General features: G+C 41.2%; 1 protein-coding gene across 4 annotated transcripts in view; it reads right to left on the bottom strand.

Annotated features, from left to right (window-relative positions):
• LOC139622941 (A-type potassium channel modulatory protein KCNIP2) overlaps positions 1–22,212 on the bottom strand; it is an 84,485-nt gene that overhangs the window by 9,125 nt on the left and 53,148 nt on the right. The window contains exon 1 of one of the 4 annotated variants that reach the window (XM_071480674.1): positions 11,100–11,724. The exons of the other annotated variants lie outside the window; for them this stretch is intronic. Coding sequence (XP_071336775.1) covers positions 11,100–11,205 — 106 coding nt within the window. The 5' untranslated portion in view covers positions 11,206–11,724. Of the gene's footprint in view, positions 1–11,099; positions 11,725–22,212 lie in introns of those variants that run through there. 4 annotated transcript variants of the gene reach the window in all.

Here is a 22,212-nt window from a genome sequence, read left to right on the forward strand (position 1 = left end):
CATGTAGAATTAATATAACACACGTAGGATTTGGGCGTGAGCCATTAACTTTTCAACAACGTGTAACAAGAGGCAAAGATGGAATTACAGTGTATTCAAAGGATATAGCCTTTTAAACCCTCTGAGCCATAATGTTGAGGCACAGTTTCATGTTAAATGCTGGATCGAACCCGATCCCAACCTTATTACTGTAGAGACTGGGTATCAGCCAGATGTGAAGGAACCACATTAGTTTTTGTGAGAAGGTTATCATGAAAATCTTCAGCTCTGTTTCTTATGTCAGTTTCAGTCATTCACTCAGTAGGTCAAAGCGCGGCGCAATTTTTAATCCCACAGCAAACCCTGACCTTACTGTATTGCCTCGCACAACAGAGACTATCATGAGATATAGATTCTACATTTAGGAAAAACAGAACACTGGTATCAGATTGGTATTGTGGCAGATATCCTGAGTTGAGGTATTGAGGTAATTAAACAACAAAATACATAATTTCTAACTCCCTCCACAGTTTTCCAATCTGGCAGTCCCAACACCGACATGACATCGCATGTCTGTGCTCTCCACATCAGTTCAAAATCACTTGCAAAAATAAAGTAATTTTCTGATGTAGCACAACTATGATTGAGTGGGGGAGACAGAGAGGTCTACGGAGGGTTTGACGTGTCTGTCGTGTGATTAATGATTCTCAGAGTCAAAATGAGACCTAGGGCTACAATATAGCTGCAGAGCCTCAGGGAGCACACATCTCTGAGCACAGCCTTGTGAGACTAAACAACCCACACTCCATCAGAAACAGACTTATGCTCTTTGGTAGACAAAATGACAACTGCAATGATTTTTGCCGTCGCAGACTGAGTTCATGTCTAAAGGCAGAAACTAGCCCATGGGCACTCAAGGTGTGCAACAGTCAATCACTGTCATCTAATGTGAGGACGTCAACTGTGGCTGTCAAGTGCTCAATATACAATAAGGGAGACTCATCACAGCTTCTAATGGCACTGAGGGATCGGACATTCTTACAAATGTGTCTTTATGATTATGTAAATTGAGGTAACTAAAGAGAAGATAATTGAGAAGATGGTTATTAAATATGAATTATTTCACGGCTTGTCATCTGTAGAGATTTCTAATCTACATGAAGCATTATATTACCCTATATTTTTGCATACATTTATGGACATGATTAATTAAACTATATGAATTCCTAAATACAGTGACATATTCAGGCCAGTAAATTCTCTGACAGTCTGCAGTGGGAGACTCAAATCAAGGATGAAAGTGTGAGAGATTAAGGCGTGTCATGCCCATCTGTCATCATCTCTTACATAAAGCATCAGGATATCTGCCATATACCAAGACAGAAGTGTAAGATCAATGTATTACAGGTAAACAAAAATAAAAAATAAATAAAAAATCTCCCCTTTAATATTCTTAACTAAAACTCTGCTCAGACAGGACAGCTCTGATTATAGGAATAATGTGAGGCACTGACCTTTAAACTTACTGTTACTGTTGTTGTGTTTGCATCTAATAATGGTAGCATAACTCTTGGCTTCCTTCACTGTTGCACTGATTTGGTGCCTTGCAGGTCAAAAGATGTTTAGACGTCTTGGGTGCTGCAAAATCACTGTGGGCTAAATTTCATTTAGATGTGTACATTTTCATATAACCTTTCTTTCACTGACTATATGCCAGTGTGTATTTAGGAGCTGCTTTTTGAAAGAACAATTATTAGTAATATTAGTATTCTGTATGTCTAAACAAGAGTCTACAGCCATGCTAGAGGCTCTGTGAGACTGAGGCAGTGGTTGTTTGAGTTAAATGCTAATGTCTGCATGCTAATGTGCTCACAGTGACTATGCTAAAATGCTGATGGTAATTAGGTATCATGATTAGCAAGTTTGCTATCGTACTGGACAAATTAAAAATTTGCCCCGATGATGGCAACACATGTAAAATTGAGGGCTTGTCAAAGTGTTTACAATTCATCCGGAAGGCAAGATTAAATTTAATGACAATTCTTCCAGTAATTGTTAAAATATCATTGGAGTCATTAGGATGCATTCTCTCAGGGCCGTAAATATCTATGCAATTAATAGCAATCCATCCAGCAGCCAGTAACTGCCATCCCCGAAGCTATGCTGTTAGCATGGCTAAAAATGTTCACCTTCTAAAAGCAAATGCGGCATCTACAGATCTTTTGACCAACTAATCACCAAATCTGTAACACTGGAAAGCATCTCTGGGTAGAAAAGTTAGGTAAACAACTGCGCACACATCAAGCTCTTCACATGACAGCTGTCACATCACTGCAAAGCAGATACAAGCTCTGTGCAGTCTGTGCCCAACAGAGCGTGAGTGTTGCTCCATGTGCGTGGAAACCGAGAGTGTGTGTGATATAATTGGCAGGACAGAGGTGAGCGTACCAAACAGCTCCAAGAGAAGTTACTCAGATGTTTCCTCTTCAACCCCCTTGACCTCTACTCATCACCTCAAAACGTCTTGTAAGGGCAGTGACCGTGAAAAATCACAGACAAACCACAGGAGCTTATTTTAGCCTCAACTGTTTGCGGGCTGTATGTGACTGTATGTCCCAAGTGATGTAATGATGTATCTATAATGATGGACATTCGCTTACCTAAATGTTAATCTACATGCACAGTGCACACACACACACACACACACACACACACACACAGACTGTAATAAAATGTTAGGTTAATCAGTCTTCCTTGATTAGTCTCTGTGAGGCATATTTTGCCTAAAGCCAGACACACCAAGTAATTGAAATACCACCATATTTAGACGTCTACCTGGGCAATTATTCCTCTCAAAACTGATTAAAATGTCTAAGAGAGCGAGGGGGGGGGGGCTGGTGTGTGTGTGCGTGTATGTGTGTGTGAATGCGTGCAGTGAAGGAGACACAGAGGAGGTCATTGACAAATGGTGCTCAAAATTGGCTAGTGTGTTTCCAATTAGATAAGTGAAAGAAGAGATCCATTTGCATAGATCATTAGCTTTTGAGGATATTTTTAATACCGCGATGTGGGACAAAAACAGATCCATTCTACTGGGGCAGAGCCCTTTCAGCATAAACTACAGAGGGCTGCTAATGAACAGTTCCCTTTAGAAAGGACACATAATCACAGACAGAGGGATCAGAGGCTTTTCTCTTTTGAGGAAATAAGACGTAATGGATTGTTTCTGCATACGTGAATCTAGCATTTATACTGAAATTAAGTTCATTAATTTTATTTAATCATTGGTTTTTTAGAATATAGGTGGAGTAGCAGATGGCAATACCTCGTTTATGAGACAGTCGATGGGAAAGACATGAATATGTGAAAGAGGGGTACATGTGAGAAGCATTCCTGGATTTTTCTTGTACATTTTTGATGTGGCAAAAAGTCAGTAATGATTGATTAAAATATTTTTTACCAAAACATAACTTTCTTAATGTTTGTTTGTTTTTTTTAAATATACTTTTTCAGCAGTTGGAGAGTATACATTTCTCCTGAAATGTTCAATATTCCAACCAAACCACAGCTGGAATAATTAGTCAGTTAATCATTGGGTGACTGTAAAATTAATCAGCAGCAGATTTGATCATCTGATAATCATTTAATAATCATTTTTAGGTATAAATGTTAAACATTCTCTGGTTCCAGCTTCTCAAATGCCAACATTTTCAGATTTTCTATCATAATTAACTTGAACATATTTGAATTTTGGGTTGGTGGATGTGCAAAACATGACATTTATTTTGTCAGCTTGAGCTGCAGGAAGGTGTAACAGGTACTTTTCATTATTTTCTGACATATTACCAAAGCAAAAATCAATTAATGAGGAAATTACTCTACAGATGAATCCGTAATAAAATAAATAAATAAGTAATGCAGTTGCAGCCCTAAAACCAAAACTCGATGGCTGAATCTTGAACAGACAAGGCTTAAATGATCTAAACCACATATTGCAGCAATTAAATTTAGCACCTGAAGAGGGCAGTGCGAGGTAAGACATTCGATTAGCAACACCATATTCAACAGTGCTGCTCACCTCTAGCTATTCTCTTTATTATTGTCCTTCATTTAAATTCAGCTCCAGAGATCAGACTAACAGTTCGAGACTAATGAAAGATCACAAGCCATTAACAATTTCCAACACACACACACACACACACACACACACACACACACACACACACACACACACCCATAATACTGAAAAGGACAGTAACACGCTAGTGTAGTACACTGAAGCAGACCAAACCATATTAAAGCTGCTGTACTTTGACCCTTATTTTATGGCACTCAGCTGCATTCATCCTTTTTAAAACGCATCCTGTGTTTTAAAGCAGTCAATCTAAATTGTGTTGTCATCGCTCACAACAATCCCCTAAACTTATTTCCATCAAATCATAAACACTCGGCTCTGCTGTTTCCTGCCAGGAACCAAATCAGGTAAACATCCTGAACAGGTCGATAATAATACAGAAAAGCTCTCCGAAGGTTCGGTTTCAACTGTTGAAAGATTTGGTACTAAGACGACCACTGCAACAAATCTTGAGAGGAAATTACTGTCACAGCAACTGTATTACAGAGCGAGCGAACAGCAGCCAAACAACACATTGCTGTGTTGGAACAAAAGACAAGGAGACACTGAACTTGGGGGAAAACTCAACCAGCCAGCAGCCGCCTACAGGAGAGTTTATTGGGATCCAGCCATGAATAAAGATCAAATTGACAGTCACATCAGTAACAGAAGGACAGCAGCCTGTAGCCTTCTTTTGTTGTTGTAAAACAGAGTGAATAATAGCCACTGTCTGTCCAACATAAATGTTTTATCCTGGTGAATCCTGCTGCAAGGCTTTTGTGCCCTTGTTAATACTGTATTTCTGAGAGAGAGAGAGAGAGAGAGAAGAAGAATATGAGAAAGAAGAGAGAAGAATATATAGTGTAGGAGGGAGAGAGCTGTGTTAACAGGCAGCAGCTTCAATCACAGAGCCAAAGGAAACATTTTCATTCAGCATCATGAGTGAGCAGCTGGGAATTAAAGTGTGAGTGAAAACTGTGAGATATTTAGTTAGTTTAGTCATTAGCAGCTGATTTCAGGTTCAACTATTTCCACCTCAGCTCATTTCAGGAGTATGTTTGTGTTTCCTTGGTGGAAGGAAGGGTGACACAAACAAGGAATTTTGTGCTGAAAAGTCTGAAGTTTGGGGAGATGGTTACTTGATTTGTCCAGCACGACACAAAGGAAATCTCTTAACGGCCATTGTGAACAGGAGGATTGGTTCAATATTCATTTTTTGATAAGACAGACTTGAGAAACTGTGAATCAATCCTTTAATTTGAAATGCTCCGATAACATTTCCTTGGAAAAGTGTTACTTATATATTCCCATATGATTCCTGTAGGCTACTAGTATGACGATAGTCCAAATTTTCTGTCCTTCACTTTTTTTTTGTTTTATTTTATTTTTATTTTACTTTTTGTTTTATTGAAGTGTTTGTTGGTTAAATTGTTTGGTAGTTTTTTTGTGTCTGTGATGTGAAGTTTACATTGACATAGAATGAATGTCAAAATGTGAAATGAATGTCAAATGTAAGAACAACATCTAGATGCAATGCATTGTTGGTAATCCCTAATTACTTAATAAATAGCTAACAAAAAATGCTGCTACACATAAAAAAGATACAATTCTCTTGCACACAAATGTATAATTGGCATAGCCTTTTTAAAGCAAGACATCATTTCAGATATATTCACAGTGCCAAGGCTTGTGGGACTGAATTACCGTAGTGCATCACACAGTCAGCTGCTACTTAATAGCTGACTCTGAGGTCTTGGATACTGAGGCTCTCAACAGCACATGATCCTTTTGAGGTTACATGTAATTGGTTTTAATTGTGCCTGCAAACTGCCGCAGCAGCTTACATAGAAAACCAAATGCCGGAATATTTAAGCCGCATACGGGAAAAGGTCTTCAGACACAAGGCTAAGCTATGTTAATGCAAATCTTTCCAACTCCTAAAAGTTAGCAAGGGATATATTCAAGGACACGGCTGCATGTGCGTATACGTGTGTGTAGATGTGCGTGTGTGTGAGAAATCATTAGTTTATTCTCAATGTTATCATCTCTCTGCAGACGTGTGTCAGAGGAAGAGCAGCGGAACGTCAACAACTTCTGTTCTTTTATCCACAGAGCACCTGCCATGCAAATACAGCCGCTCTCAAACGCACACAGACACACACACACACACACACACACACACACACACGACTGCTATAATCAAATTGAGGGAAGGGGAGCCAGAGGAAAAAAGAAGACAGACAGCGACAGAAAAAGGGGGAGAGGGGGAGACAAACAGAGGAAGAGAGAGTGGTAGAGAGAGAGGGACGGCAGAGGATGGAGAGAGCTGTGTATTAAATATCCCCCGTCTGATCCTCCTGTGTCCCCGGCTCTCATCTTCTAGCTGAGGGGCAGAGAGAGAGAAAGAGCCTCAGACAAGGGCAACAAGGACAGTCTCCTCCACTCTCACTGCAGTTTCATTAGTGTTTATAAAGTTTGCCACAACCAGGATACTTGTTGTCCAAACCACTGATAGAGGCTACGGAACCAACAACCCTGCCCTTGTCTCAACTTTCTCCAACAGAGTAGAATCACCACCACTTCTTGTCGAGTACTTGAAAAGTTTAAAGGAGTAATTCTTTTAAAAATCTGAAGCTTCAGGAGACATTTTGTGTTTGTCTTGAGGTCAAGGCAATGGTGTAGGTGACTGACACAGAATATCATCTGATCTGACAGCTGGAATGTCCTCAGACCACTACAGAGTGTGTGAAGTGATGTGGCTCGCTCTAAATGGACGACAAACACACTTGCACACACGCGCACACATGCTGCATATTCCATTAGCTTGCCTATCTATTGAAGGGCAATTACAATGAGGGTAGATGGAGGTGCCTCTGTGAGTGAGTGTGTGTGTGTGTGTGTGTGTATGTATGTGTGTATGCGTGCGTGGACACAAATGGGTCCTCTGCTGACCGCTAAGCAATTTACCTGCACTTATCCCTCTCCGTCATACTGTCTCATTCCCTCACACACACACACACACACACACACAGTGCTGATCATAGCCAAATATTATCGTAAGTGTGATAAATGATTTGCTGAGCCTTATTGTATATAGCCAAAGGATGTTGCTCCATTATGAAGGTAAAACTAAATTGCTCACTAAAGACACGCTAATTTTCGATTACTGGCATCACTGTCCAGTTCATGCAATTGCTCATGAATGAATTCTGGAGGATTTTTGAATTAATCCACAATTTACACATTTAAAGGCATAGACGCACTTGTATATAAAGATGTATAAACATGACTAAGAGTCTACAGCCATGCTAGTGGGTCTGTGAGGACATACTTGGGCACAGTGCTGCTTTGAGTATGCAAAAACACTCACACATGCTGATGTTTAGCATGTATATTTAGCATGTTCACCCTCTTAGTTTAGCGCATTAGCATGCTAGCATTTGTACAGCTGAGATTAGAAATTAGTTCATGGATGAAAGTGCTTACATTTTGACCTAATGACAGCAGGAGACATGTTAGAAGATCCCCATAGTTATCACAGTTCATCTTCTCGCGAACATGAATGTCTGTACGAAAAGTTGCGCCAATTCATCTGGTAGATTTTGAGATACTTCACTGAATAAGTGAGAAGTTGATCTGCTGGTGGTGCTAGAGGATCACCTGGGTCATAAGACTTGCTACTCTAAAACCCATGCATGAATGTAGCAAATTTCACAGCAATCCATCTGATAGTTGGCAAGATATTTTGGTCCGGTCCAAATCTGTTGACATTGTCATCCATAATTTCTGAACATGGAAAACGCTGGCTTTATCATCGGAGTATATGGTCTACAGAGCTCACTGAGGTGATTCCAGGAAATTTAAAAAAATTATTCCGACATATAAAAATGTAAAATAGTTACAGAATCCAATATTCTGTATGGTGAATGCCCTCCCTGGGTCCTCCACAGTACTCTGAAACAACAAATCTAACATTCTTTCTCAACTGTGTGCCACTTCAGTGACAAGACTCATAGACTTGCTTCTAATATCCAGTAAATGCATATGGATCAAACAGGAGGAGCCAAGTGAAACATCACTGTGGAAGGTAAAGGATTAGATTCTGCAGGCTGGTTTGACATATGGCTCACATCCTGCTGCTGAATCAGGTATGAGATGATATGAAGGCAAGGAGAGACATTACAGTATCAAAGGCCTCTCAGAAGTGATGAAACTGCGTTGGAACATCTCCCTGACATCCAGGACCTCATCAAGCCCAGTGCCAGTTCAATTTATCATGATATCAGAGTCTGAAAGAGACAGTGGTGCATATGGCAAGATGCCACACCTTTCATGCAAGAAGTGAGTGATCAGGAAAATGCACAGCTCACTGCAGCTCAAACAGTAGGTGCTGCTTTTCTAAGAAGCTCCTAAATAGCCACATATATCCACTAAGAGAGAGCAAGAGGTAAATCTCAGTGACAGGAGCAGGTGGGAGAAAGTAAGAGAAAGTAAAGTGATGCATTTGTCATTGGCAAACACTCAGACAGAGATTTCTTTAGTATCTTGAGTGAGTTAAAGTCAACAAATTAGAATAAGAAGCGGGATGAGGAAAGCGCTGTGTTATTAGAAACTTTTTTTTAGGCACACAGCCAGCCAGCTCAAGCCAGAACTTCCCATCAGAACATCCAACTCTTCAATTTCCACCTCATAAACTTCTAAAGAACACACTCCAGCCATTAGCCATTAGCTTTAAATCTATCAAAGCCTTGTAAACTTCCAGACCAGAGTGTACCTCACAGAAAGTGTATGCATCCTCCATCACACACAGCTAGTTCTGGCTTTTTCCGCCTCTTTAACTTTCTCTTGGGAACATGTGTATGCAGTGTGTGTGTGTGTGTGTGTGTGTGTGTGTGTGTGTGTTTAATCAGTATAGGATCAGCAACACATCTCATTAAAGTTATGGGAGTCTCACAGTTTATTTTACTTGTCTCACCAGAAAATGAGGCTGGCAAGAGGGAGAAAAGAAACCTGGCCTTCCATCAGTGGAAGGTCAGAGGCAAACCAAACTTCTTCATTTTTTGTATTATTTTTTGTCATGCTAGTAAGACAAACTGTTCTGTAAAAAGTACACATAACCAGGAACTAACTACTAACTGCTGTCAAGTAAATCAAGGGCACACAAGACTCCACTCCCACAGCAGAGAGGTCAAGCAGAGTGAAAGCTCTTATGTCTAACAGAGGAGTGAAGCTGGCTTAGCAAGGGGGGAATGTCACTGCTGATAAATATGAATGGACATGTTTTACGCACAGACACGGTGGAAATTGATCAATTGACCAATTACATAATGGTAACACTGGCATATTGTAAATACACATTGCTTTTCATATAAACATAGCACACATACTGAAGGAGTGACATGTATAACAAGCGTATGTCACATGCCCTTATATGGAGTGTGCACTGGTTCTCCGGCGTGCATGTGATTCTGCAGATAGTCTGAGTAATACAGTCGTTCTGCCATCTGGACTAAGTTTCTCCATTAAAGAGAAAATTCATTAGTTTAAGTACTCACAGGGGAGTTGGCACACACACACATACACTTATTAAGTTTGCCATTTTCCATAGAGTATGGTCAAAATATTCCAAAGATTGATGCTCAGGGTATAATGGGAGTGTAAAAGAAGCCCCACTCTGCGTGTATGTGTGTGTGTGTGTGCGTGCGTGCGTGCGTGCGTGCGTGCGTGTGTTTGTTTATTTGTGTGTGCATACATGTGTATGCAGAGCACTGTAGCATAGGCCATAGGTTTCCAAGGGGAACTTTTTTGAGATGACAGAGCTGTTGGCAAACAATTCCTACTGGGTGCAGTCCAGCGGCTGCATCAGAAATGGAGAGTGTCTCTTATAGTGTAGCATCCAGAAGAATCTGCCACAGCAAATTCTTAACGTATGCAGTATTTTTTATATTTAACTGAGCAAATGGCACGTCTGACCTGTGCAATAGTGATGCAAAATGAGAGTAGAAGGGCATCACTGCAGTTTCTTGTCAGGATAAGAAAACTTAAGAGCCTGCCAGATGCCCAAGTGTACAGGGCACTCAGGGCAGAGAAAAAAGAAACAGAGAATGGAGATAAGGATCCCATCTTTCCCGTTGTCACTGAGAGAGAAGAGATAAGCGAGTGTGAACAAGCTAAAGTAGATTGGACTTGGAGGGGGACAAAACGCAGGTCATCCATATAGAACAGGCCAAACAAGGCCTTGGTGCATGGTGACAGCTCCTGGAGGTGAGCCAGAGCAGGAAAGGACCTTCTCAGTCAACCCTTCATTTACAGGCATCTACTGTTTGAAGTGGTGTAAATGTGTAATACAGAAAAAGTGTAATTTTGTCAAACTGTAAATAAACATAAAAACTGTGGATTGACCTCACTGAGAGTTGACTACTGATCCATAACAGATCAATGAGGACTTCTATAAAGTTTGGTCTCTTTTACATACACACTTTTCACAAAACATGTTGACCTCTGATGTGCAGAAATGATAAAAAAGAGCCTTATTTCTTCTCTTGATACAGCTCCACGCTGTGGCTATAGCCTAATAAGAGTTCTGAGAGTGAGGCTGACATTCCCTCAGTGAGACAAGGGCCTATGCACAGCACTCAGACCCACTCTGTCCATAGTGTTATCGATTAAAGGGTAAAAGCACACACCCCTGGGGCAGAGGGAGGCATCACACACAGCTAAAGTTACTGTGTGTGTGTGTGTGTGTGTGTCTGTCTGTGAGTGAGAAAGAGAGAGAGAAAGAGAGGGAGAGAGAGTGTGTTGCATGGCCCACAGTTGCACTGGTAACCCAAACCCTCAGGCAGGACTGCAGCCCACTCAGGACCAGAGAGATTGGGAACTGCAGATCAAAGTATCGGCTCATGCACACGACACTCGTACGCACCCATCACCATTAAAATCTTAAATTTTTTACTGTACCATAATTGTCCCGTTATTAAACCAACAAATCTCAGAGAAAGTCCATTACCTTCCCCGCCGACAGGCTCGAACATCCCAAACTGCTCCAGGACTTTGATGAAGAGACCCATGACCACCAGCACAGCAATCATCTCCAAGCCATCTAGACTCAACATCTTGGGAGAGCACTGTCTGTCATCGCCCGGCACTGCACCACCAAGCCAGGCCGGGTCGGGCCAGGCTGTGTCCGGCCAGCAACACAAGACTTGTCCAACTTTACCCAAACCAAGCAGTTTGTCCAACTTAAGTTGAGTCGACTTCCGCCTACTTCCTCACTTTTTATCCACTTGAATCCAATGTAGTTTTCTAACTTGAGACTGATGATCAAAAAATTCTGTCAGCTATAATAAAAAGAGAATAAAGAGGCTGGGTGGACTTGATGTGCGTCTCTCCGCACTCACTCAAAACCTGGCCTCAGTCAACCCTTTCTTATCCCCTGGTGGAGGCCATACTGCTGGAGCTACAGGCTGCAACACAGAACTCCAGACTGTCACCTGGGCTAAAGTTTTAAGTTGTTTTTTCTTTTCTTCCCCTCCGTCTTTCTTCTTTCAGGCTTCTTCTTCCCCGTTGAGAGATGGAATCTGGGGATGAGCTGTGCCGGCTAGTCCTTTGGCAGTGGTTGTCAGAAAGCGAGTGTTGTGAGGGGGGAAAGAGGGAGTGAGTGAGTTAGAGGCAGCAGATAAAGAGAGGGGGAGAGGATGAGTGGGAGATGGCATAGAAAATGAGCAAGAGGGAGAAAGACTAACCGAGCGAGAGTGAGAGAGAGAGAGAGAGAGAGAAAGGGAGACAGAGAGGGCCAGACACACACACGCACTCACACACACTCACACACACACACACACACACACACACACACACACTCATAGTGAGACAGAGATTGTTTGGGATGAGAGTGTTGAGGTATGCCCTCCCTCTCTAGTGACATTACTTTCATTGATTTGCCTAATGTGGTTTCCTTGGTAACTGTAGGAGAGTGTTTAAAGCCAGATTTAACTAATGGAAAGAAAATAAATTTATGCTCATCTGAATTCAAGTCCCATCTCAAATGTGTGTTTTCACTGTATGGAGATTGCCGCATCTGTTGTGCAGCCTCTGTGTCTGCCAGTCGATGCAATGTCTCATTAACTTTTTAAATGTGATGTGATCAGAGCTCTGAGGATTTCTGTCTCCGTGCACAAAGCACAAAATTTGGGAGACAAACATCAGAGATGAGAAAAAAAAACATAAAACGCTAAATGCAATAATATTAGGAAATATTTAAAGTGGCTGTCGATTGTGCCTGAGAGCTGATTGTGATGGAGAGGCAGGTGAGGAAAAACAAGAATGTCCCACTCGAGTAGCCCTGTTGCACGACTTGAATATTACCAAGGTAAAAACAATATCAGTTAAATTTAAGACCAAGTACAAAAGTAGCTCATTTGAAACAGTCACGGCAGCCTGACTTTAACTACGGTGATTCAGTATGAACCAACCCCTCGTGAATCTTTATTGTTGCTGTAGAAAGTGCAAGTTGTCTTTTGGTTGAAAGGCAACTTTTTGTCCGTGTCTAAAAATCATACACCGTTTAGAATATGGCACATTTGCCTTTTGGCAGTGTCTGAATTTATTTAGCACCTAGTGGACACAAAGTATCCCACAATGCAATGTTAAAACTAGTGTACAATTGTTGGTGAACAAAAGGTAAGTTTAGACAATTATTTCATGAAAGTAAAGGATTTTTTTTTTTCATCAGATAACCACAACTAGTGAGTAGTGAATAATAAGTGTTTGATAAGTGAATGATTTTGGCGTAATAGTTGAGATCAGTTCTCAACTGAAAAACTATTTCAATAAGGGATTGTATGAATTTAAAAAAAAGTTGGCCAGTAAAATAAATTAGTTTGGCAAAATGCCCCTTATGACCCATGGCACACACAAAATAAATCTTTTTAATGTAACTATTTTACATAAATATATATTATTATATTATATTACATATCAAATAAATCTAAATAAATATGAAGGTGGATATAAGATGGAAAAAAGGGATCCTCCGCTGCTCTCTCAGAAAAAATTCTAACAAACTGCCCTTCATTTTAGTACAGTCTAATTGAAAGTAGAATTTCTAGTTTTAAAAGAATGTAAAGTAGAAGTTGACAAAGCAGACCCATGACAGAAATGTATGTATACCTTCTAATTAGTGATTTTTTATCCTTGTGCAAACACTCGCTCCTTACAGTTTTTTTTAACCAGTAATAAGTCACTGAACCTGAGGCTTCAGCTGGGACTCATAAAAATAAAAAAAATAAAAAACACCAGCAGAACCACATTCACCTTCACATGCGAGGAAGCCCAGAGCGATTTGGTTGTTTCCTGCATGAAATAAACTAATATCATCTGTCAGTCACGGCTGAGGTTGGGATACTTAAAGCATCCACAAGAATCAGTGCAGGCTGCTTCTGGCTCTGCCCCTCCCTGCACGACTCCCAGTGAGGGTATCACCTCGCCTAATGCTACAAAAATAACAGAATCGGGAAAAGGTACGCTCCCTCTCTGTCTCATTCTCCCACTGTCTCTCTCTTTAGAGGGAGGAAGGGTTGAGAGAGGCAAGGCAGCCGGGGTTTGACAAATGTGCTGTGTCTACATCCACTTCTGCTGTTGTTTCTCTTTGTTGACGTTCCTGTTCCTACATTTTTAACTGGGCTATACAGCAGCATGCCTCATTACAGGGAGGCCTGTCACATAAACTGCATCACTAAGGGCCATGTGGGTCGCTCTAATGTTTACACACACAAAAACACACTACACTTGAATGCGCACACACACAAGTCAGACAAGGTGACAGGAAACCTAATCTTACGTGATGTCGCTTCTCTCATGTGTGGCGTGAAGGCAAAATAAACTCTTACACCACAGCAGTTTTCTCTCCAGTCGGTGGCAGTAATGTATACCAGTTGTATTGGAGCTGAGCTCCGATTGCAGACGAGCTAAATGTAAACAGAGGAATATTGAACCACGCACTCTCAGAAGAGACAGAGCGAGAAAGAGAGAGAGAGAGAAAACTGAGCCTGACCTGTTGGTTAAATTTTTTTTTTTTTTTCCCCATTTATTTATTGAAGAGTTGTCATTTAAAGGGAGAAAGGGAGAGGTGGAAGGAAAGAAGAAGCGAGGCAGGCTGTTGAATCAGACACAGTGGCACAGGAGAGTAATGAGAAGTTAGAAAAGACAGACAGAAGCAGAACATGAAGGAACAAAGGAAGGACAAACTCAAGAGCATGAGTGACTAAGGTCAGATCCCTGTGTGTAGCGGTCTGCAAAGCACAAAGGGAAGAGGCATCTATTCTTTATTACCCTCCAGCATCTTTCCCCTCCTGGAGGATTTTTCACCTCATTCTGGCTGTCACAACAGAAAATTGGACCCGCAGATGTGTCCTCTACTCCTTCGCAATTCTCCTCACCTACTTTCTCTTCTGCTCTTCATCAAATTTACACAAACAAGAAGCACATATTTAGGCTTCCAGAGCCAAGGCTGACAACACTAACAGTACATCTAACTATAAATCGATTCTCCCTCAGTCTGTCTGTCATTTGATTTTCTTGACAACTGCTCATCTGATCGACCTCAAACTTGGAGAGTGTATTGCTGAGGACTTCGGGAAGTGCAGAGTCAACTGCAAGTTTTTTAGATGACACACCACCACCAATGCACTTACTCTCGGTGAGCAATACTTTTATTACAGAGAAATAAACTCTTTATAGATCATTCAAATAAACGCGTTCCATAAGGTTTTATATGTTATTATTCTGGAATAAAGAAAAGAAATTATGAGACAGGGAGTTGTAGCTTGCTTTTGCGTGACAACGTCTCACACTGCCCCCTCCTGTCCAAAATGTTCCATCGCATGGGAAACTTTTTTTTTTCCTTTCGGAAAGAAAACAGTAACTTCTCATTTCAAATTTTTGAGATAATAAAATTGGAACATTAATTTTACAAGGAAGGACATTTATCTCAATTTGAAAGTTTAATTACATTTAGAAACTCAGGCCTGTTTACTCTCCACCACTGAGCACAAATAGGTTTCTGAAAAGAGAATTTCAGTTTTCACAGAGTGCATAGCGGCTCTGACATATTCAAATAGCACACCTGGTCAAGTTTCTGCTTCTTATTTATTTGCATGATCTTTGAAAACTCAAATACTTTTTGGTGCATTTAAATTTCTTGTGTATTTTTTTGTTTTTTGTTTTCTGTTTTTGTGTGTGTGTGTGTGTGTGTGTGTATGTGTGTGTGTTTTCTTGGCCAGATCTCTTGAAAAAAAACAAAAATCTCAACAAGGCTTTAAAAAATAAAAAATAAAATTGCAATCGTGATCAGTCTGTTTTTCACTTAAAGTTTCACTTTCTTCTGCATCAGAACAGAAAGCAGAACAGTGGAGATAATTGTGCTATTTAAAGTAAACCTATAATATAATCCATGTTCAGCAATGCACTAGTACCAGCATCATCATCTTATTTTGAAATACTAGTCCTGTCAAAAAGCAGTATTTGGTGACAGACCACGTCATATACTGTATATCTTTGTTCAGAGAGGCTGATACATGCAGAAATATGACTGTATTTTTTAATTCGATTTTTTAAACGAGAGGTGAAGCGGGGAGGAGTGAGTCGAAACACCAGCAGCCTCCTTCACCGTGCTGTCTCCATCGTGCTTGGAAAATTAATAGTAATAGGTGTTGATGGATTTTTTTGAGGATGCTGTTTCTGGACACGTGATAACCATCAAACTGCTCAGACATATGGCTACAGCGTCTGTCCTCGCAGGCCTCCCACTTTCTGTTGTGCTCTTTGAGCCTGCGCGCCTCCCTCCTCCTCTCCATCTGATTCTGTTTCTTATCAAAGCGTCCAAAGAGTCTCCCCTGCTGCCACTGGAGGGGCTTAAATGATTCTGGTGATGCTGCTTTTTCAGAAAATGTTGTGGAGGCGTTTAGGTGGAGCTCCTCTTGGAGAGTCGCACAGTCTTCAGTTGCTCCTGTTTTTGTTTCTCCAGGGCCTTTTGCTCATTAACCCTCCTCCTCTCTGTTTGGCCTCCTGCCTCCTCCTCTCCTCCGCAACTCTTTCTTTCTGCTTATTCAATCGCTTTTATCGCTTTCCTCTTTTTCCCTCCTGCACCTCTGAAGCTCTTCCAGAGCAGCTCTCGCTCTGAGCTCCATCTCCATTTCCCTCCACTCTCTAAACATTTCTTTCCTTCTCTCCTGAGGGGTCAGTTCCTGATGCTCTTAACAGTCTCCATTTCAGCCTGGAGTTGACTTTGGTGTCTTTGCTTGGTCTGCATTAATCCAGCGCGCAGCTTTCAGTGTGTGTGGTCAGTGGGTAATGGGCTCTGTTTACAAACTCACCAAGTTCTCAAGACACTGCACTTCCTTGGCTGCATTACACCCGCAAAGTGTGAAGTTGATCGGATGAGTGGTTGTCGAGAAAATCGAAGGACAGACAGACAGTAATGTATCCATTTATTAGTGGGGATTAAGGGAATGGATTTTTTTAAGTGAAAGATAACGTCTAGTCCCTCTCCCCACCAAAGTAATTTTCATACAGTCCCTTACATATAGAGGGCCTGAGGTTGCTCTCTCGATTCTGATGCCTGTGTGTCTTCAGACATCTGAGACTAATGAAGCCCTTCAAAAAATAACAAACAAAAAAAAAAAACTCTACATACAGACTCATGCTTTTGTCTCTAATGTGACCTATAATTTAAGACAATCACTCAGCTCTAAAAACAAAACAAAATTAGGCTACCTCACTTCCTCTCTCTTTCCTCTCAGGCTCCTATTGATTTTTCCAAATTTCTTCTGCTGCTAAATATACTGGAAGAGATGCAGTGAGACGGCAGCACTAGTCAACTGATAGGTGCTGAGCTGTGGAGTGTGTTGTTCACATTTGTGCTGATTGGTTTACAGGTTTTATGATGGACTGACATGAAATTCTTTACTGACTTGTGTCTCCATATTCATATATTGTTGATATGTTGATATGTCAAACTTAAGGCCTTGGGGGAATCCTGTGAATCAGTGATCTGTTATTTGAGCTCTATCACCTCGGGTGGACAGATTGTGACTTAGAGCAGGGGAGAAGCATTTATGACAGATTGCAGACCTCCGGCTCTCTGTTCTTGTAGTAGCCTACATAAAAATACATTTTCCCAGTGCTGAGGGTCGAAACTACACCATGCTGCTATACAGCTGTGTCTTGCACTATTGATCCTTGCATGTAACATTCTCTAATCCACAGAATGTGCTAATTGGAGAACATGACTATTGATCTCTGCTTCAATAAGGCTTGACGATTCTTAAAAGAGCTCACAAATACAAATACACACACACACACAAAATCACAGGCACATATGGCAAATGCCTTCTAAGAATAGAGAGCAGCTCAAGAAAATTGTTATGATTACTGAGATCACACTCGCTCCCCAGATGTCACACAGCCATTTCACCTGATGCTCTGGCATCATACGAGGACTCGGACGAGCATGCAGAATACGTTTGGAATCAATAACAAGATGGATGTATGGCCAAACATGTCGTCTTTAGTTTCCATGTCATAGTGTGAGCTGGGCCGCATGGATGGTCAATACAGATACAAAAGAACATGATAGAAGAGACAGTTTGACTGGTACACTAGAGGAAAGCAGTTTTTGGGTCAGCTAGACTGGGACATCTAGTGGGCACAAAGGGCAAAGATCACACTCTGTAGCACTAAAGAAGAAAATACATTCATACTGCATAGACATCACAAGAGTCTGCAGTATGAATGTTATCTTCTTGGTTTGCACTAAAATGGCATATGCATTCAACATATTAACATTTGGTCCACTGATAAGTCAAAAATGCAGTATGGCATCAAAAATGACTTAAACCTTGCTTTAAGAAAGTTCCACTCACCTTTCCTCATAAACAGGAAGTAAGACAGAGGGAATATTGACATGAGGATGAGTGCATATAAACCTCCAATGCCCCCCTCACGGCAACCCAGGATGACCACAGAATCAAAAACCCTCATGACTAACACAACAGGCGAGTGATCAAGGTCACTGTGCAGTGTGTGACTATGTGTTACAGGACACTTTTGTTCAGAGATAACCTGCGGCTCAAGCCGGGTTTTCCCCTCCTTCTGTGGGCGTAATCACACACATAATGGTTTTCCACATGCACTTTGTGTACCCATACACATGAGCAAACATGTTGTCAGGCACCAGCTGTTTTCATAAGGTGTGCATTGTTTTTCACTCATGATTTAGCTGCTATTGTAGAGGTTTACAAAAAAAGGCCACCCACTATCAATTAACTATTCAGCAGGTCTGAATGAGGTCCTTTATGTCATTCATTTAGATACAGTCTGTGCACTGACAGTATGTCTTACAAACTACCGTCGTTGCTGTTATACCCCATGACAACACACAATACCAGTGGAACAGTGACATGGGTGGGCCAGCACAGCACACAAACAAGTGCGGCTACAGTAAATGGCAACACAGCTGTTAAGAGATATGTGGATAAGAATGTAGGAAATTTCCAATTCCCAACACTGAAAGCAAACACAGAAGTACAAAAAAAAAGTCTCTCACGCAGGGTTCGAAATACACAATGTATTATTTATACCACGAGTGGAATACAGAGTGATTGAACTTTGAATTTCACAGTGCAAGTGAGCAGGTGCTGGATGGCTACTGGGAGAGAAGAAAGAGAATGGGAAAGAAGGTTGTGAGGGAAGCAAGACAGACCAACAAGACTGTAAGAGAGGTAAAGAGAATTACAAAATAATACAGGAGTGAGTGTGAGCTGCAGAAAAAATATAGAAGGCGCAGCTGCATGAGGAAAACACTGGCTGCAGAGGGGAATCACAAAATAGAAATGTATCGGAAAAAGTTTTTCTGTCGCTCAGCAGGGTCACTGCACATTGAATAAAACAAGTGCAACTTCAATCAACCTCCACTAGAGGTCAGTGCAGATTAAAGTATTTACATATATTTCAAAGTATTTCAAACACATATAACACCCATGGCTCTGCTTCTGCCTTACTCTTTCTCAAACACAGTTACTTAAACAATGACACTTTGGTGTGCAGAGAATATTCTGGCCCCAAAGAGCTCTTTATCATGTGACTTTCAAATGTTCTTTACGTGCCCACTTAACTGATAAAAGCATAAAGCGCTTTTGTGTTGGTGCCAAGTCTGTCGCACCATCTCATCAGCTAATCCTTTAAGTGAGCAGAGTATGAAGCCTGGCACACGGCTGGATGGCCTGACGTTTGGCTAGACGAGGCAATAACTGAAGAGTCACAGTTTAGTTCAGATGCAGAAGGACCTTGCGGCAGCGCTTTGCTGTTTTTACCAGTGCAGCAAAATGTCCTCAAAGACCACAAAACAAACTCCTAATTACAGCATGTGCAACATCTTCACAATGTGTCACCTTCTCTGTTGAATAAACCAACCGCCAGCTGAATTCATCATTCATTATTTTTGACTGACTCATATTAGTCTAGCTGAGGACAATTACTGTTGCTAGGCTCGTAGTCCATCTGTTGGAATCTAAACAAATGTCTCAGTGGACAACAGGACAACAGGACAATGACAACAAGCACGTGGCGCTGACGCTATGCTGATTCAGCAGTTTATAAAAAGGCACAAAATGATCCAACCTATACCAAAGGACAAATCGGCCTGTACTGTATGAGGAAAAACCTCAGATCACACTAATGATGGACGAGCAAAAAACACAAGGACACACAAACGAGATGAAGGTCAGGAACCTATACCTGCACATAGGGACAATTTATTTATGAGTCGATATGTGCAACCAATTGTTTACATTGGGGAATGAGATAAAATGTAGATAACTGTGGAGTTAAAGAAAGACTGGAGATTATAAAAAAGACTTATTAACATTTAATTACACTATAAAAGGGCTGGAGAGGAGAGGAGAGGAGAGGAGAGGAGAGGAGAGGAAAGGAGAAGAGAAGAGAAGAGAAGAGAAGAGAAGAGAAGAGAAGAGAAGAGAAGAGAAGAGAGGAGAGGAGAGGAGAGGAGAGGAGAAGAGAAGAGAAGAGAAGAGAGGAGAGGAGAGGAGAGGAGAGGAGAGGAGAGGAGAGGAAAGGAGAAGAGAAGAGAAGAGAAGAGAAGAGAAGAGAAGAGAAGAGAAGAGAAGAGAAGAGAAGAGAGGAGAGGAGAGGAGAGGAGAGGAAAGGAGAAGAGAAGAGAAGAGAAGAGAAGAGAAGAGAAGAGAGGAGAGGAGAGGAGAGAGAAAGAGAGGAGAGGAGAAGAGAGGAGAGTAAAAGAGAGGAGAGGAGAAAGGAGGAGAGGAGAGTAAAAGGGGGGAGAGGAGAAGAGAGGAGAGGAGAGGAGAGGAGAGGAGAGGAGAGGAGAGGAGAGGAGAGGAGAGGAGAGCTGTGATGGTCTCTGACAGTCAGGCCCAGTCAAATGCTCTATTGTGTTAAACCTGTCAACTGTCACCAAAGAGAGCGAGTGAGAGAGAAAAAGACAGAGACAGAGAGAGAGTGAGAGAGGCTGTTGTCATGGACACGACACATAACATCAATTCCCCAGGTTTGGGTGCGCACAAAGCCTCACACACATACGCACACCTACCCCATTCATTTTCACTCAGCTCTGTGCACTGGTAAAAACAGCACAGACAGATATTCCCATTTCATCTATTATATTGTGCCGGCCAGTGTATTGATCCTGCATACAAGTGACACACAGTAACACTTTTTCAAACACACACACACACACACACACACACACACACACACACACACACACACAGTACGGTGTGTGCTCCAAAATACACAGTTAAGTTCCTGCAGTGCTCTGATATTACCAGACCTTGTGGACATGACAAACTTCATTATCATGGCGCCCATTAGTATTCTGCAGAGCAGGCACACAAACACACACACATACAAACAAATGCAAACACATGGAGTGGGGTCATTTCATAGAAGAGTTGCATATGCCTCCCAGGGGATAATTGTTTCTAATCCTCTTCCTGCGTCTCCTCCATCTTTGAAGTAAACATACTGTACTACATTTGTCTGAGGAGATTTCTATTTCTAGGCCGGATAAATCAATCCCTGCAGGCAGGAATACGATCGGTCATAATCATGATCAACCACTGTTTTCTGGGTTTCTTTTTATGTACACTGCACACTGTTGACCTCAATCATTGTTTATCCTCTTGTGTGACCCATTGACTGTCTCCTGTGTCCTGTGTACAGTTCCTGCAAATAAACTGTGACTACCAAATTGCATTAAACATATTTTCCTGTAGTAGCTCTGCAGAGATGTTTTTTGCCAGCACCCTAATAAAATGAAGGCGAATGAAACTATAGCTGTAGTGCTCAAAGCACTAAAAAAAAGACATTTTACAAATACAGACAGCAGCCTGACTTTCTGTAAACGATGTCTCTGTTACTCTGAAAAACCCACAGAGCTAGCTGCGAACAATTTTCATTAGAGCCATTTCTGCAGAAGAAACACCAAAGCTCCAATAAAATGCGTTGACAGCCAGCTTTGTGGATTATCCAGACTGACGAGGACACTGATTCTGCAAGATGTTATTGACTTTTTAAAGCATTTTTCAATGCTGTGAGCACAACAACCGAAATTACATTCACACCCACTGTAAGTATGTGTGAGACACATACCTCAAAACCTGGGCAAATAAAACCAAACTCCATCCCTCATTCACAAACAGTAATAGACACTCAATAGTTTACTTCATAGTGAGCAGTAAACTGAAGTTTTGCTGTGTAAGGTCATGTGTCAGAGTAACTTTCACGGCTATAAAATATGGAGTATTGCATTGTGGGATTGTTTCCATAAAGCAGTGTACATACCATGGACCAAACTCTTTTTGTTGTATTGTGGAACTGCGTAAGGCACCACACAGGAGACACTCTATATATAGCACACTACATAGAAGATGAAGTAGTGATTTCAGAAAATCAGTAACTTTTGGCTTAATTTATGGTTTGGCTTTTCACTTCCACTCGTTTTACATTTACTCTTGAGGACTATGTATATGTTAATAGAAATAATGACTGTGTTCATTTTTTCCACTGGTGACACTTTCTCTCTGTCTGGA

This window comes from Trachinotus anak, unplaced genomic scaffold, assembly GCF_046630095.1.
Source record: "Trachinotus anak isolate AG129_WGS33_773 ecotype Australia unplaced genomic scaffold, CSIRO_AGI_Tana_v1 ptg000007l, whole genome shotgun sequence".
NCBI classification, from domain to species: Eukaryota; Metazoa; Chordata; class Actinopteri; order Carangiformes; family Carangidae; genus Trachinotus; species Trachinotus anak.